The sequence below is a fragment of the Rhincodon typus genome, chromosome 9 (genome assembly GCF_021869965.1).
Source record: "Rhincodon typus isolate 14 chromosome 9, sRhiTyp1.1, whole genome shotgun sequence".
In the NCBI taxonomy this organism is placed as follows: domain Eukaryota; kingdom Metazoa; phylum Chordata; class Chondrichthyes; order Orectolobiformes; family Rhincodontidae; genus Rhincodon; species Rhincodon typus.
Genome location: NC_063340.1, coordinates 32118845 through 32133244, shown reverse-complemented (window position 1 = coordinate 32133244; position 14400 = coordinate 32118845). Strand labels below are relative to the sequence as shown.

The 14400-nt window shown below is 42.3% G+C and overlaps 1 protein-coding gene across 3 annotated transcripts in view; it reads right to left on the bottom strand.

Moving 5' to 3' along the window:
• fndc1 (fibronectin type III domain containing 1) overlaps positions 1-14400 on the bottom strand; it is a 289356-nt gene that overhangs the window by 51711 nt on the left and 223245 nt on the right. For all 3 annotated transcript variants that reach the window (XM_048601414.1, XM_048601415.1, XM_048601416.1), the window contains 2 exons: positions 13796-14026; positions 4624-4735 (listed from right to left, as the gene is read on the bottom strand). In XM_048601414.1, coding sequence (XP_048457371.1) covers positions 4624-4735; positions 13796-14026 — 343 coding nt within the window. The remainder of the gene's footprint in view (positions 1-4623; positions 4736-13795; positions 14027-14400) is intronic.

The window sequence follows — 14400 nt, the reverse complement described above, 5'->3', positions numbered from 1 at the left end:
CCATCTCCTGCACTTCCACTTTCACCCCCTCTCTTTCCTCCCACAACAGCCATAGGGTTCCCCTTGTCCTTACCCACCGTCCCAACAGCATCCATATCCAGAAGATCATCAGACGCTGTTTCTGCAACCTCCAGTGAGATGCCACCACCAGACACATATTCCCCTCCCCTCCCTTGTCTACCTTCCACAGGGACCATTTTCTCCGGGACACCCTGGTCCACTTTTCCTTCATCCCAACACCTCCCCACAGCCCCATGGCACCTTCCCCTGCAACACTTTACCTGCACTTCCCAGAATCTAGTCTACTGCATTTGCTACTCACGATGTGGTCTCCTCCACATTGGGGAAACAAAGCAGAGACTGGGTGACTAATTTGCAAAACATCTACATTCTGCTCGCAAAAAAAGACCCTGAGCTTCCAGTTGCCTGCCACTTTAACATACCATCCTGTTCTTTAGCCAACATCTCTGTCTCAGGTTTGTTGCGGTGTTCCAGCGACGCTCAGCAGAAGCTGGAAGAACAACACCTCATTATCTGCTTGGGGACCCTGCAACCCTGGACTCAATATCCAGTTCAATAATTTTAGGGCCTAAACTCTCCCATGTCCTAACCCCCTTCCCCTCAAATCAGGCCCTGTTATCACATAGCCTGCAATTACACACTACCTATTGTCAGTCAGTAACTGTGCCTATTAACAGCTATTCACCCTCCTGGGAGATCATTATCAACTCTTTTGTCTATCCAACTGCTCTTCTCTGTTTTTGGGCTCTACCCTTTATCCTATTGTTCACTCCCTACCCCATCCCCCTCTCTATCTTCTGCATACAAGCCAATATTTTCCTAGCTACCATCAGTTCTGAGTAAGCATCACCGGACCTGGAATGTTAACTCTTGACTTTTCCTTCACAGATGCTGCCAGACCTGCTGAGCTTTACCAGCAACTTCTGTTTTTGTACACTGCTGTGGGTCTGGAGTCACATATTAGTCAAGTGCAGATGGCAATGGACATTGATGAATCAGATGGGTTTTTCTGAACATCAGCAGTGGTTCTTATGGTCATCATTAGATTCTTAAATCCAGGTTTCAAGTTCCATCATTCAAACCTGGGTCCCCAGACCATGAACTGAGTTTCTGTATGATAATACCACTAGGCCACGACCTGCCCAAAATGGGAGAACTGACTGCATGATGTCTGTCTTCCACTTTTCTCCATTTGTACTTTTGTAAATGAAGTTCATCCAATCAACACAAACTGACATATGAAAGCAAAATACTGGATGCTGAACATCTGAAACAATTACACAAAATGCTGGAGAAACTTGGCAAGTCTTGTAACATCTGTGAGAGAGAAATTGAGTTAACATTTCACATCAGATATTACTATTCTTCAGAACTAGAAATGGTGGAAATGGTGGATTTTATACTTTTGACAAAAAGGGAGAAGTGGGTAAAATGATGGGCAAGCCTAGTGCAAAAGTAAGAGCGGTTGCTAACTGTGATGAAAGAGAGAAAGAGGTGTAAATAGGTATGAATGAAGGTGTGAAAGTGAGAAAACAGGTCCTCTTTGATGAGAGCAAAGTAATGATGGGACAAATAAGACTGTTGAGAAGGGAGAGATTGGGGGAGAGAATTTAAGAAAAGTGGAGGACAGACAGAATATGGACAGCTTGCAAAGTTGCAGAATTCAATATTGAGTCCGAGAGATGTAAAGCAGAAACTGAGTGCCTAAGTGGAAACTGAGGTGTTGCTCTTCGAGTTTGCATTGTGCTTCATCAGAATATTGCAGCAGCCTGACTGTATGACTGCATGATGTCTGTCCTCCATTTCTACGTCAAGTCGGCATAAGGAGGGGGGAAGTGTTGGGTATTCTAAAAGGCATTAGGGTGGACAAGTCCCCAGGTCCAGATAGGATCTATCCCAGGTTACTGAGGGAAGCGAAAGAGGAAATAGCTGGGGCCTTAACAGATATCTTTGCGGCATCCTTGAGCATGGGTGAGGTCCCGGAGGACTGGAGAATTGCTAATGTTGTCCCCTTGTTTAAGAAGGGTAGCAAGGATAATCCAGGTAATTATAGACCGGTGAGCCTGACATCAGTGGTGGGGAAGCTACTGGAGAAGATACTGAGGGATAGGATCTGTTTATTTGGAAGAAAATGGGCTTAATAGTGATAGGCAGCATGGTTTTGTGCAGGGAAGGTCATGTCTTACCAACTTGATAGAATTCTTTGAGGAAGTGACAAAGTTGATAGATGAGGGAAGGGCTGTGGATGTCATGTACATGGACTTCAGTAAGGCGTTTGATAAGGTTCGCCATGGTAGGCTGATGGAGAAAGTGAAGTCGCATGGGGTCCAGGGTGTACTAGCTAGATGGATAGAGAACTGGCTGGGCAACAGGGCACAGAGAGTTGTAGTGGAAGGGAGTTTCTCAAAATGGAGAACTGTGATCAGTGGTGTTCTACAGGGATCCGTGTTGGGACCACTGTTGTTTGTGATATACATAAATGCTCTGGAGGAAGGTATAGCTGGTCTGATTAGCAAGTTTGCAGATGACACGAAGATTGGTGGAGTAGCAGATAGTGAAGGGGACTGTCGGAGAATGCAGCAGAATATAGATAGATTGGAGAGTTGGCAGAGAAATGCCAGATGGAGTTCATTCCAGGCAAATGCGAGGTGATGCATTTTGGAAGATCCAATTCAAGAGCGAACTATACGGCAAATGGAAAAGCCCTGGGGAAAATCGATGCAGAGAGAGATCTGAGTGTTCAGGTCCACTGTACCTTGAAGGTGGCAACGCAGGTCAATAGAGTGGTCAAGAAGGCATATGGCATTCTTCGGACGGGGTATTGAGTACAAGAGTTGGCAGGTCATGTTACAGTTGTATAGGACTTTGGTTCGACCACATTTGGAATACTGCATATAGTTCTGGTTGCCACATTACCAAAAGGATGTGGATGCTTTGGAGAGGGTGCAGAGGAGGTTCACCAGGATGTTGCCTGGTATGGAGGGTGCTAGCTATGAAGAGAGGTTGAGTAGATTAGGATTATTTACATTAGAAAGACGGAGGTTGAGGGGGGACCTGATTGAGGTCTACTAAATCATGAGAGTATAGACAGGGTGGATAGCAAGAAGCTTTTTCCCCAGAGTGGGGGACTCAATTACTAGGGATCACGATTTCAAGGTGAGAGGGGAAAAGTTTAAGTGAGATATGCGTGGAAAGTTCTTTATGCAGAGGGTCGTGTGTGCCTGGAACGCGTTGCCAGCAGAGGTGGTGGAGGCAGGCACGATAGCGTCATTTAAGATGTATCTAGACAGATACATGAATGGGCAGGGAGCAGATGGATACAGATCCTTGGAAAATAGGCAACTGGTTTAGATAGAAGTTCTGGATCGGCGCAGGCTTCGAGGGCCGAAGGGCTTGTTCCTGTGCTGTAATTTTCTTTGTTCTTTGTTCATTTTGCTTATATTCTACTCCCCCCATCTCTACCAACAGCTTTACTTTGTTCACTTTGCTCTCAGCATGGAAGAACTTTCTTTCAAATTCAGGATATTGCTGTTCAGAAGTATATTCTGTCATGATTGAAATGAGGGCCAGGTGGATGTTCTGCAGTATGAGATCCCTGATTAGGGTTGATCAAGTGGGCCAATCAGGGGTCCCTGGCTGACAGATCTAAACAAGAGATTTAGAGAGTCTCCTCATTCTAGAGACTGGCTATGAGCAAGCTAGTCAGACTCTATGTACTGTGCTTGTGTAAGTAAAAGGTGACTTGGTGACAGGATACCAACCTCTGTATGGTTATTATATATTCTATCTGCATCAAATCCTGTGGAACAATAGTACATCTCAAAAATTAGAGGAAATTAGCTGTATTATACACAATTTTGCTTGATGTAATGGGAAAGCACTTCTTAAAAGATCAATATATTAATGTCAACAATAGTAGGAACTTCCAGAAGCTCCCTGATGCCATAAAGCACAGTGTGCCACTAAGACCAAACAGACCAAAAGCTCCCACATGCTCCCTGTACTATACATTGAAAATGTATCGATGTTGGAAATTGGACTGGAGGCCAAGTTTGGAGAATAGTCTTCAGAAAACCATCTTTAATTTGTCTGGTCTAATCTAAATATAATCTAACAGTGCTGTTTTAGATGGCATAACAAGCTACTCAAGTTGTAAAAATCCAGAGAAAAGTATTTGTTTAACTTATTCATCACACCTCAAGTATTGAATCAGGATATGCAGTGCGTTTGCATAAAACTTGAAATTGCTAAATATAACACCATTGTGGGAGAACTTTCACATAAGTATTGCAATGACTCAAAGTGACAACCCAGGCTAACCGAGGACTTGGTTGCCTTTCCGGCATCACCCATGTACCGAGAACAATAAAGAAAATCTCCTGAGTATTGTGTACATTTTATCCTCTCGCAGCCCAAGAGTAAAATTAGATAAGTGTCAGGTTAAAAAGAGTAGCAGAAAGCTTGCGCAGAGTACAACCAGCACTTGGTTAGAATAATCTATACAAACATCCACTGAGGATTGTGTCTAATATAAAAGGAAAAGTTATCAGAACTGTAGATAATAATATTTTTCAATTAGCTACATGATATGGTCTCATTTACCTTGTATTTGGCTTCAGATTTTCAATAGGTAGGTGCGTGCTGGCAACTTCAGATTTTGTAGACCACTCATTCTGCAAGATATCATCATAAGAAGCACTATAGACAAGGTAACCTGCAATTGAAATGAAGAGAAGTAAATTCAAACAGATTTCCTTCCAAAAGCCTCACTCTCCATTTGCGATCGGAAGTTTAAATTTATTTTTAGTTAGAGGTTCAAATTTCTTTTTGCATTTCCTCCAGAATGAGCATTCATGTATGAAGAAATCTTTTGCAATCCATAAGGGTTGTTGTGGAGGATCGCATCAACATCCCTAAACCTCTCCAGCTCACTTCTCCCCTTTAAGACACTCTTTAAGAACTACCTCTATAAACTTCCTATCATCTGATTTAATGTGCGTGATTTAATAGCTCCTGCCACTCCAGCGAGTGTGTTTCTAGTTTGGAGTATCTAAAATACAGGTGGTGACTAACCCACCATCTCTGGGTTGTCCCCTATAATGTGTATGTGGATGGACATTGCAATAAACAGCCCGACTGGTCAACAGAGATTGCTACCAAGCCAAATGGCCCAAATCATCAACATATTTTTAATTTATGAAACATGGGCATTGCTGACAGGGCCAACATTTACTTTTCAAACCCAAGTGCCCTTCAGAAGATGGTGAGCTGTCATTTTCAACTACTGCAGTCCACCAAGTATAGGTACACCCACAGTGTTGTTAGGAAGGTACTTGCAGGAATTTGACCCAGAGACAGTGTTACTTTTTACGGTTCCAGGTCAGGATCGAGTGTGGCTTGGAAGAGAACTTGCAGATGGTGGTTTTCCCATTTGTTTGTTGGCCTTGTCCTTCTATATGGTAGAGATTGTGGCTTTAGAAGTTTGCGCCAAAGATGTCTTTAAGAGTTCTTGTGATGCATCTTGCAGATGGTACACACTGCTGCCATTATGTGCATTAGTGGTGGAGGGACTGCATGTTGAAGATATTAGATGGAGTGCCAATCAAGAGGGCTGCTTTGTCTGGATAGTTTGCATGGACAAGCATTGTTTTAAACTCAAGAGATGAAGAGGCGGGAAGAAAGAAGAAGGATGCCTTCATACGCATATCGGGGCAGCATGGTGGCTCAGTGGTTAGCACTGCTGCCTCCCAGTGCCAGGGACCCAGCTTCAGTTCCAGCCTCGGGCAACTGTCTGTGTGGAGTTTGCACATTCTCCCCGTGTCTGCATGGGTTTCCTCCAGGTGCTCCGGTTTCCTCCCACAGTCCAAAGATGTGCATGCTAGGTGGATTGGTCATGCTAAATTGCCCATAGTGTTCAGGGATGTGTAGATTAGGTGGGTTTGGCAGGGTGGGTCTGGGTGGGACGCTCTGAGGTTTGGTGTGGACTTGACGGTCCGAAGGGACTGTTTCCACACTGTAGGGGTTCTATGAAGATATACGCATTGGGAGTATTCCCCTGCTCCAAGGGACTTCTCCACTCCCCATTATTCCTCTAATTGTCCTCCAAAACCCACCCTCAACATTTTGCCTCCTTTCTAGGTTGTCCGATTTACCCTGGCCAAAAAACCTGTGATCTACTGAGGCCCAGCAAACATCGAAGTTTTTCTAGGGACTTGCTTGCAGTCTCAGAAGTGATCATCTGAGATAACAGCTAATCTGATTGGCCAACGTTTCTCAAAGGCATGAACCTCCTGCCCAATGATGGATGGAATTCCCATTATCTACCCGTTTACCTGACCATACACAGATAGTCACTGCAAGTAGGCTTCTTTTAGGTGCGACAGCTGCTGGCTGACTCTTGTAGTAGCAGGTTGGAATAGGGCAGGCCAAGTAGCGTGTACATTGCCCATCCACCTCACAAATATAATCCAGCCCAATATCTCCCTTTGTGGATGAGTGTCTAGAGAGTCCAATGAAGCACCTTGGGCTCTTTACAGATTAGCAGTGTGATGTGATTAAGTTACTTTTAAAAAACTTTTGATTTCATTGCCAATGACATTGTTTAACTTGACAAAATCTTTCCTAATGTGAGATCCCCCAAATGAGAAAAATAATATGCTAGATTTTTAACGTACCTTACTTGCTAGAGCCAGGGACTGCTGATAAATTTTGAGGGACCCAGAGGCAGCACAGTGGTTATGACTGCTTCCTCTCGGTGCCAGGGACCTGGGTTCAATTCCAGTCTTGGGTGACTGTCTGTGTGGAGTTTGCACGTTCTCCCTGTGCATGCACGGGTTTCTGCCAGTGCTCCGGTTTCCTCCCACAGTTTAAACATGTACAGGTTAGATGGATAGATCATGCTAAATTGCTCTGTATACAAGCTAGGTGCCTTAGTCATGGTATGCAGGGTTACGGGGTAGTGTGGGGGCTGGATCGGAGTGGGCTGCTCTTCAAAGGGTCAGTGCAGACAGGATGGGCTAAATTGACTATCTGTACTGTAGGGATTCTATAGCTCTATGAAGTCAGAATTCCCTGCATACTGTGGACTTTGAACTTCACTAGGTGCATATAATGCCACTATTCAGCACTTCAAACTGAAACTAGTTTGATTGGCAATTTTTGCTTCCAGTCAGAGAAACGTACAGCACAGAAACAAACCCTTCGGTCTAACTTGTCTGTGCCAACCAGATATCCTAAATTAATCTAGTCCCATTTGCCAGCATTTGGCCCATATCCCTCTAAACACTTCCTATTCATATACCCATCCCGATGCCTTTTAAATTTTGTAATTGTACCAGCCTCCACCACTTCCTCTGGCAGCTCATTCCATACATGCATCACACTCTGCATGAAAAAGTTGCCCCTTAGGTCCCTTTTAAATCCTTCCTCTCTAACTTTAAACCTATGCCCTCTGTTTTTGGCCTCCCCCACTCCCAGGAAAAATACTTTGTCTATTTGCATTATGATTTTAGAAACCTCTATAAGGTCACTTCTCAGCTTCCGATACTCCAGGGAAAATGGCCCAAGCCTATTCAGTCTCTAGCTGAAACCCTCCAACTCTGGCAACATCCTTGTAAATTTTTCTAAACCTTTTCAAGTTTCACAAAATCTTTCCTGTAGCAGGGAGACCAGAATTGAATATTCCAATATTGAGTATTCCAAAATGGCTTACATTTGTGGAGTTGGTCAATGTAGTCTGCAGGACAAGTTGGTTCATGTTGCCTCGGGAAAATGGCAACTAGGGCCGTGGGGGGAGGGGAGCAATCTACAGGGGGAGGGAATGTCATAGAGTCCACTGTCAGAAAAATATATGAGGGTTATTGGAGGTTTTAAGGGATGTGGTGTTTTTGGAGGAAGTAGGGGAGTTGGTGGGTCAGCTACTGGACTAAGCCCAGGATTGTGATACATTTGGAGGCCTAAGGGAGAAGACACCTGGGACAGGGCGGAAGTGACAGCCTGCAGAAAACCGGAGGCCTTTATTGAGGGGGCTAGAGTTATGGGGGAGAAAGAGATCAGAAACATGGATGGAGGTTGCAGCTCATTTGTGGATAAGAATCAGAATTGGCAATTTCAGCACAAAAACCCCACACGATCCAAATCTGTTTTAAAAGGTTAAAAATTTGCCCCAGTATCAAATCCTTTTAAGACACACACATTCCACAGTCTAAACCCCCCATTAGAATAAAAATATTCTGATTGTTTCAGATCCAAAGTGAATGGCTACCTTGAACTTTAATGAGCATGGTTTTTCCTCCAACTTAGTTTATCCATTTGTCAGTTGTTTTTTGCATCTGCATAACTTATTATGCCTAATTTAATGTTATTTGCGACTGGGTAGAAAGCTTTCTATTTCTTTGTCTTTGTCATTAATTTGCAGGGTAGAAAGCCGAAATTCCAGTGCTTTGTCACATGGGATGCACAGGGCTGAATTATTGGGTATTGTACCAACGCCAGCAAGAAATTGACGTGAATTTTATTGTTGTGTTGAAGAATGTTAACAGAAGATTTGCGTTTGCAGAGATTTAAGGTAAGGGCAGAAGGGCTAGCAATTGAGAGGAACTTTTTTCACCAAGACAGTGGTGGGAGATTGGAATTCTCTGCCTGTAAGTGTGGGAGGAGCAGAAACCCTCACAACTGTTAACAAGTATAAAGATGTGCACTAATGATACTAAGGTATACAGGGTTGTGGGCCAAGTGCTGGAAAATGGGATCAGAATAGTTAGGTTCCTGCTTTTGACCAGTGTGGACTTCATGGGTTGCAGATCTCTCTGACTCTGTGTTTAATTGTGCTGATTCTCTTTTGAATCTTCTTTTCTGCAACATTTCACGTCATATGCATGAAATTTTGCATTGGCTTGGAGTTAACCCATTAGATGAGCAGGAAACTGTTTAACATGCAACACCACCAATCCAGAACCACTCTGATCATCAAGCTGCAGTTCAGAGACAATGCTTGCATATGTACATATTTAGAGGCAAAGTTCCAAATTATCATTGATGCATTCAGGTAAGGTTGTGAGAGACTAGGTTTGAGGCTAAATATCTGAAGTCAAAGATCATCTACCAGCCTACTCCCATTGTACTGCATCCAACTATCAAGATTTAGGACAAGCTGCTGGACAATGTAGATCAATTCGCATACCTTGGGAGCCTCTTCATGGTGAGAGCAGACATCAATGATTAAATTCACCATTGCCTCCAGAGTGCCAGCACAGACTTTGGTCATCTCAGGAATAGAGTTTGATGACAAAGACCTCAAACCTGACAATAAAGTCATGATTTACAGGGCAGCAGTGTTACCAGCCCCTCTTGCATGCAAAGTCTGTATAGCAGAATCTTCAAAAACCTTGAGAAATATCACCAGAATAAGTTCCTCAAAATCCTGCAAACCTGCTTGAGAGGAGATGACCAAGTTCAGGAAACCAGGATGGTTTGGGTTGAGTTGAGAAATTATGAAGTTACTTGCAGGAGCGATGTACTAGCCCCAAGCGGTAATCACATTGTCAGGTAGAACATAAAGAAAGAAATAATGGGAGCTTTTCAGAAATGCACAGCCATAAGATATTTTAATCAACATTTGGCCTGGAAAAGTCAGTTGGATAAGGGAGCCAGTCAAGGCGTCATAGAATGTTTTCGGGATGGAGGATAGCTCTTAGAATAATGTGTTTTGAAGTTGACCAGACAGTAGGCTATACTAGACTTGGTATTGTGCAATGAGGTAGGATGAATTAACACTCTCAGTTAAAAGTGCCTGGTAACAGCCACCATAATGTGATTCAATTTTATAGTCAGTTTGAGACAGGGAGTAGGGAGAAGTGGTCCAGGACTTTTGCTTTCTATTTAAAGAAGGGTATGTACAAGGGGCATAAAAACAGAGTTGGCTAAAGTGTATTTGCAAACCAGGTTAAAGAATAGGTTGACAGAAGTGCAGTGGCAGATATTTCAGAGGGTATTTCAGAACACCAAATAGATACATCCAACGAGTCACAAAAATTCCAAAGGATGTATCATCGATTAAGTAGAAAGGTTATAGATAGTATCAGACTGAAATAAAAAGCGTGCAAATTGTGGAAAGACAAGTGGTACATCAGAATATTAAAAACTAAAAAGTTACAATGAATTAATAAGGAAGGAAAAATAACGAGTATCACAGAATCCCTACAGTGTGGAAGCAGGCCATCTGGCTCATCGAGTCCACACCGACCCTCTGAAGGTCATCTCTCACCTCCTACCCTATCCCTGCAGTTCCCATGATTAAGCCACCTCGCCTGCACATTTTGGGACACTATGGGCAATTCAGCACAGCCAATGCACCCAACCTGCACATCTCTGGACTGTGGAAGGAGACACATGCAGAAACAGGGAGAATGTGCAAACTCCAAACAGTCACTTGAGGGTGAAACTGAACCCAACTCCTTGGCACTGTAAGGCAGCAGTGCTAACCACTGAGCCACTATGCTGCCCTAGCATGAGAGAAAACTAGCTAGCAGTATAAAAGGAAAGAAGAAGAGTTTCTATTAATATTTAAGAAGGAAGAGAGTTAAAGCAAGTGTTGGTCCTGTTACAGCCAGATCCTGGGTAAGTTTCCCCAAAATTGTTATGATTTCCGATGGGATACCCACATCATTAAATGTGATTAAAAGCGATAGGAAGACTGATAGGATAGGAAGATATCGGCAGACGGGAATGTTCCCTCCCAGTCGAGGAACACTTCAGCAGTCAAGGACATTCAGCCTCTGATCTTCAGGTAAGCATCCTCCAAGATGGACTTCGAGATACACAACAACGCAAAATCTCTGAGCAAAAACTGATAGCCAAGTTCCGTACCCATGAAGATGACCTCATCGTGATCTTGGGTTCATATTGCGTTACATGTGACCCCCCAATACTGTTCTGTATCTGTGACACCTTCCTTACTGCCCTGTTTTGACACCATTACCTTGATAAATTGTTATGATCGCTCTACCTTAATTAGTTTTTACAGTTTTGGATTACTTATTACTTTGTTTAGACCCTTGCCATGTAACTCTTATACCTATCATGTCATGCCAGTCATTTAGTTTGTCTCCAGCACCACCTTATTTCTAATCTTTTATAATTATCGCTCTGCCTCATTTATTTGGATTATAGGTCATCTGCTTGCTTGTTATTCAGCTGTTGACACTTTACTCACACCATTTAACACATTTGGTCACTTGCAGAGACTTATTATTCAATACTCCACTCACACTATGTATGATCTTTTGATCTCTCTGCCTATAAACTCTGGGTCTGTGCTCTTTTCTGTCACACTTCACCTAACAAAGGGGCTACGCTCCGAAAGTTTGTGATTACAAATAAACCTGTTGGACTCTAACCTGGTGTCGTGTGACTTCTGATTTCATTCACCCCAGTCCAACACCAGCACGGTCACATCTTGACATGGTAGAAGAGAGTATGTTTCTTTTTATAGGAGAATCTGGAACTGGAGATCAACATCTAGAAAAAAGGGGGTCGGCCATTTAAAGACAAAAGTAAGAAATTCTCTCTCATGGAGGGTGGAGTGTCTTTGGTACTCTCTTCTTGAAAAGGTGGCGAGAATAGAGTCTTTGAATATTTTTAAGGCATAGCAGATAAATTATTGTTAAGCAAGGGGTGAAGCTTGTCAAATGGTAGAAATGTGATTTTGAAGATTACAATCAGAACTGCAATTATTAAATTATTGGAGTAATAGATGGTGGAGCAGATTTGAGGACTTTAGCAGGAAGAACTTTGATAGACAATATAAAGTAGAGGGTACATTTCTAAAGGGGGTGCACGAGCAGAGGGACCTGCGTTTATATATGCACAGATCATTGACAGTGGCAGGAACAAGTGATGACAGCAGTTAATAAAGCATACTGTGTCCTTGGCTTTATTACTAGGGGCATAGAGTACAAGAACAATGAGGTTCATGTTGAACTTGTATAAGCTGTTCGCTGGGCCTCAGCTGCAGTACAGATGTGGGCGCCACATTATAGGCATTGAACACATTGGAGAGAGTGCAGAAGCAATTTACAAAAATGGTTCCACAGATGAGAAACTTCAGTTATGGAGGACAGTTTGAAGAAGCTGGGACTGTTTTCCTTGAAGAGAAGGCAGCTGAGAGGAGATTTGTTGGAGGTTTTCAAAATCATGAGCAGGTGGGATAGAATAGATAGGGACATGATGTCCTGGTCATAAAAGGAAGAATGAGAGGGCATAGATTTAAAGTTCCAAAGAAGTAAGGGTGATGTGAGAACATTTTTCTCCCCCACACAGAGAGTAGTTAAGTTCTAGAATGAACTGCCTGGAATTGTGATGGAGGCAGGTTCAGTTAAGGTATTCAAAAGGACATTGGATGATTACTTGGATAGAAATAGTGTACTGGGGTATGAGGAAAAAGAAGGAGGTAGGCACTAGGTAGCAATGCTCCTTTGAAGAGCTGGTGCAAGCCCAATGGCCAAACAGCCTCCTCTCACAAGGTAACAATTCTGTGATAGCAAGGATATTAATAAATCTTTTGATGGAACATGGGCATTGCTGTAGAGGCCATCTCTAATAGCCCTTGAACTGAATGGTTTACGACTAGATCATCTCAGAGGACAGCTTAAGAATCAACAAGTGACCTATGGATCTGAAGTCTCAGATCAGATTAGACAAGGTTTAGGGGTTTTCCTTTCCTAAAGGATATTGCTGCAAAACCTCACCTAGTTCACCAATGATAGCTTTATGGTCATTACTACTGAAATTTTATAGAAATACAATGTCGACAGTTGCCATGTTGGAAATTAAGTTTGTGTCCCAGAGAATTAGTCTGAAACTCTGGATTACTCATCAAGTGACTCTACCACAAGGTCACTTTCCACCCTGATTTAACAAAAGGAAGTGTGAAGTTGTAGATTTTGATAAGAAGAATGAAAGGTCATATTAACTAAATGACAATTTAAAAGGGCTGCAGAAACATCTGAGGCTGGAAGCAAAGTAGTATTTGAAAGGGGCAAGACAAATTGTAGAGGCTGTTGAAAACTTGTATGGAACTACAAAGCAAAACGTTCTGTTGAAAGTTAATGCCCGTTATCCGGAGTAACTGGAAAAGATGGAACTGTGTTCTTTAGATCAGAAATGTTTGAAAGAGATTTGACAGAGAAGTTAGTAAATAATTAGGATTTTGAAAGATTAGGTGGAGAAATGATTTCTTTCTGCATATTCAAATACCTCCAGGATCTTGCTGCTCCCCAAATGTGTGCATCTCCTAATTATATAAACCATTAAAATTTCTGTGCTCTTCAAATTCTGGTGTCTTGTGCACCTCTGATTTCAATTGCTCACTGTTGGCTGCAGTATCGAAAGTTAATTCAGCACTAAGCTCTGAAATTCTATCCTTACATCTGTGGATCTCTCTATCACTCTCTTTTTCTTTAACATGCTGATAACAAATCCATTTATCCAAAGTTTTGGCTATCTGCCCTAGTATGTCATCTGGGCCAATTTCAATTTTTTGGCTGATTTCTCCTGTGAAGCACTTTGGGACTAAACTTGTATAAACGCAATCTGTTGTTATAGTGATCTTCCTCGTAAAAGATATCTCTATGACCATGTGACCCAGGCCATGTATGACTTAATTCTTACTCCACATGGCTGACCCATAACACCAAAGAAATTTGAGATGGGAAATAAATATTACATTTACAAGAACAAATACAAAGCAAATTAATATAGAGCTGTTAGTCTTTACCTGTTACAAATTCTTCCTTCAGAGGTTTTGCCCAGTCAAGGATTACAAAGGAATGGCAACCTTCAACAGCCACAATGGTAATGTTGTGTGGAACTTGCTCGGGAGGTAGGGTTTTCTCCTTCAAGTCTTTTGGAATAATATCCACCAGTGAATCCACTTGAAAGTGCTCTAGTGCTTCTGTCAACGAACATGGTGCTGTTGGATCTTTGCTGATATAATTCACATGAGCCGCTATAAAGGGCAAAGCATCGAAAGAATTTAGACAACTTCATTTCTCACTATTAAAAGACTAATACTGCATATAGAAAACTACAGATTTACAAGCTTACTAAACTGTATTCAGGACTATACCCTCATAATTAGCTGCTTGGCAGACAGAGCTTGAGCAATGCTGAAGTGTCATGCTGTTGAAACTTTTTATCTTGCACTCATCAGGACAAAATTGCAAGAAAACCAAATCTCGAAAAGAACAACAAATTGATTTCTTATTCTTGAAATTCTATCCAGAAAAACTTGGACAATGTCTTTTTTATTCAGCAGCACCCTTATAACGATACATCAATGTCAACTCTTGATGGGTTTATGTTCTCTGGTAAAAACACAGT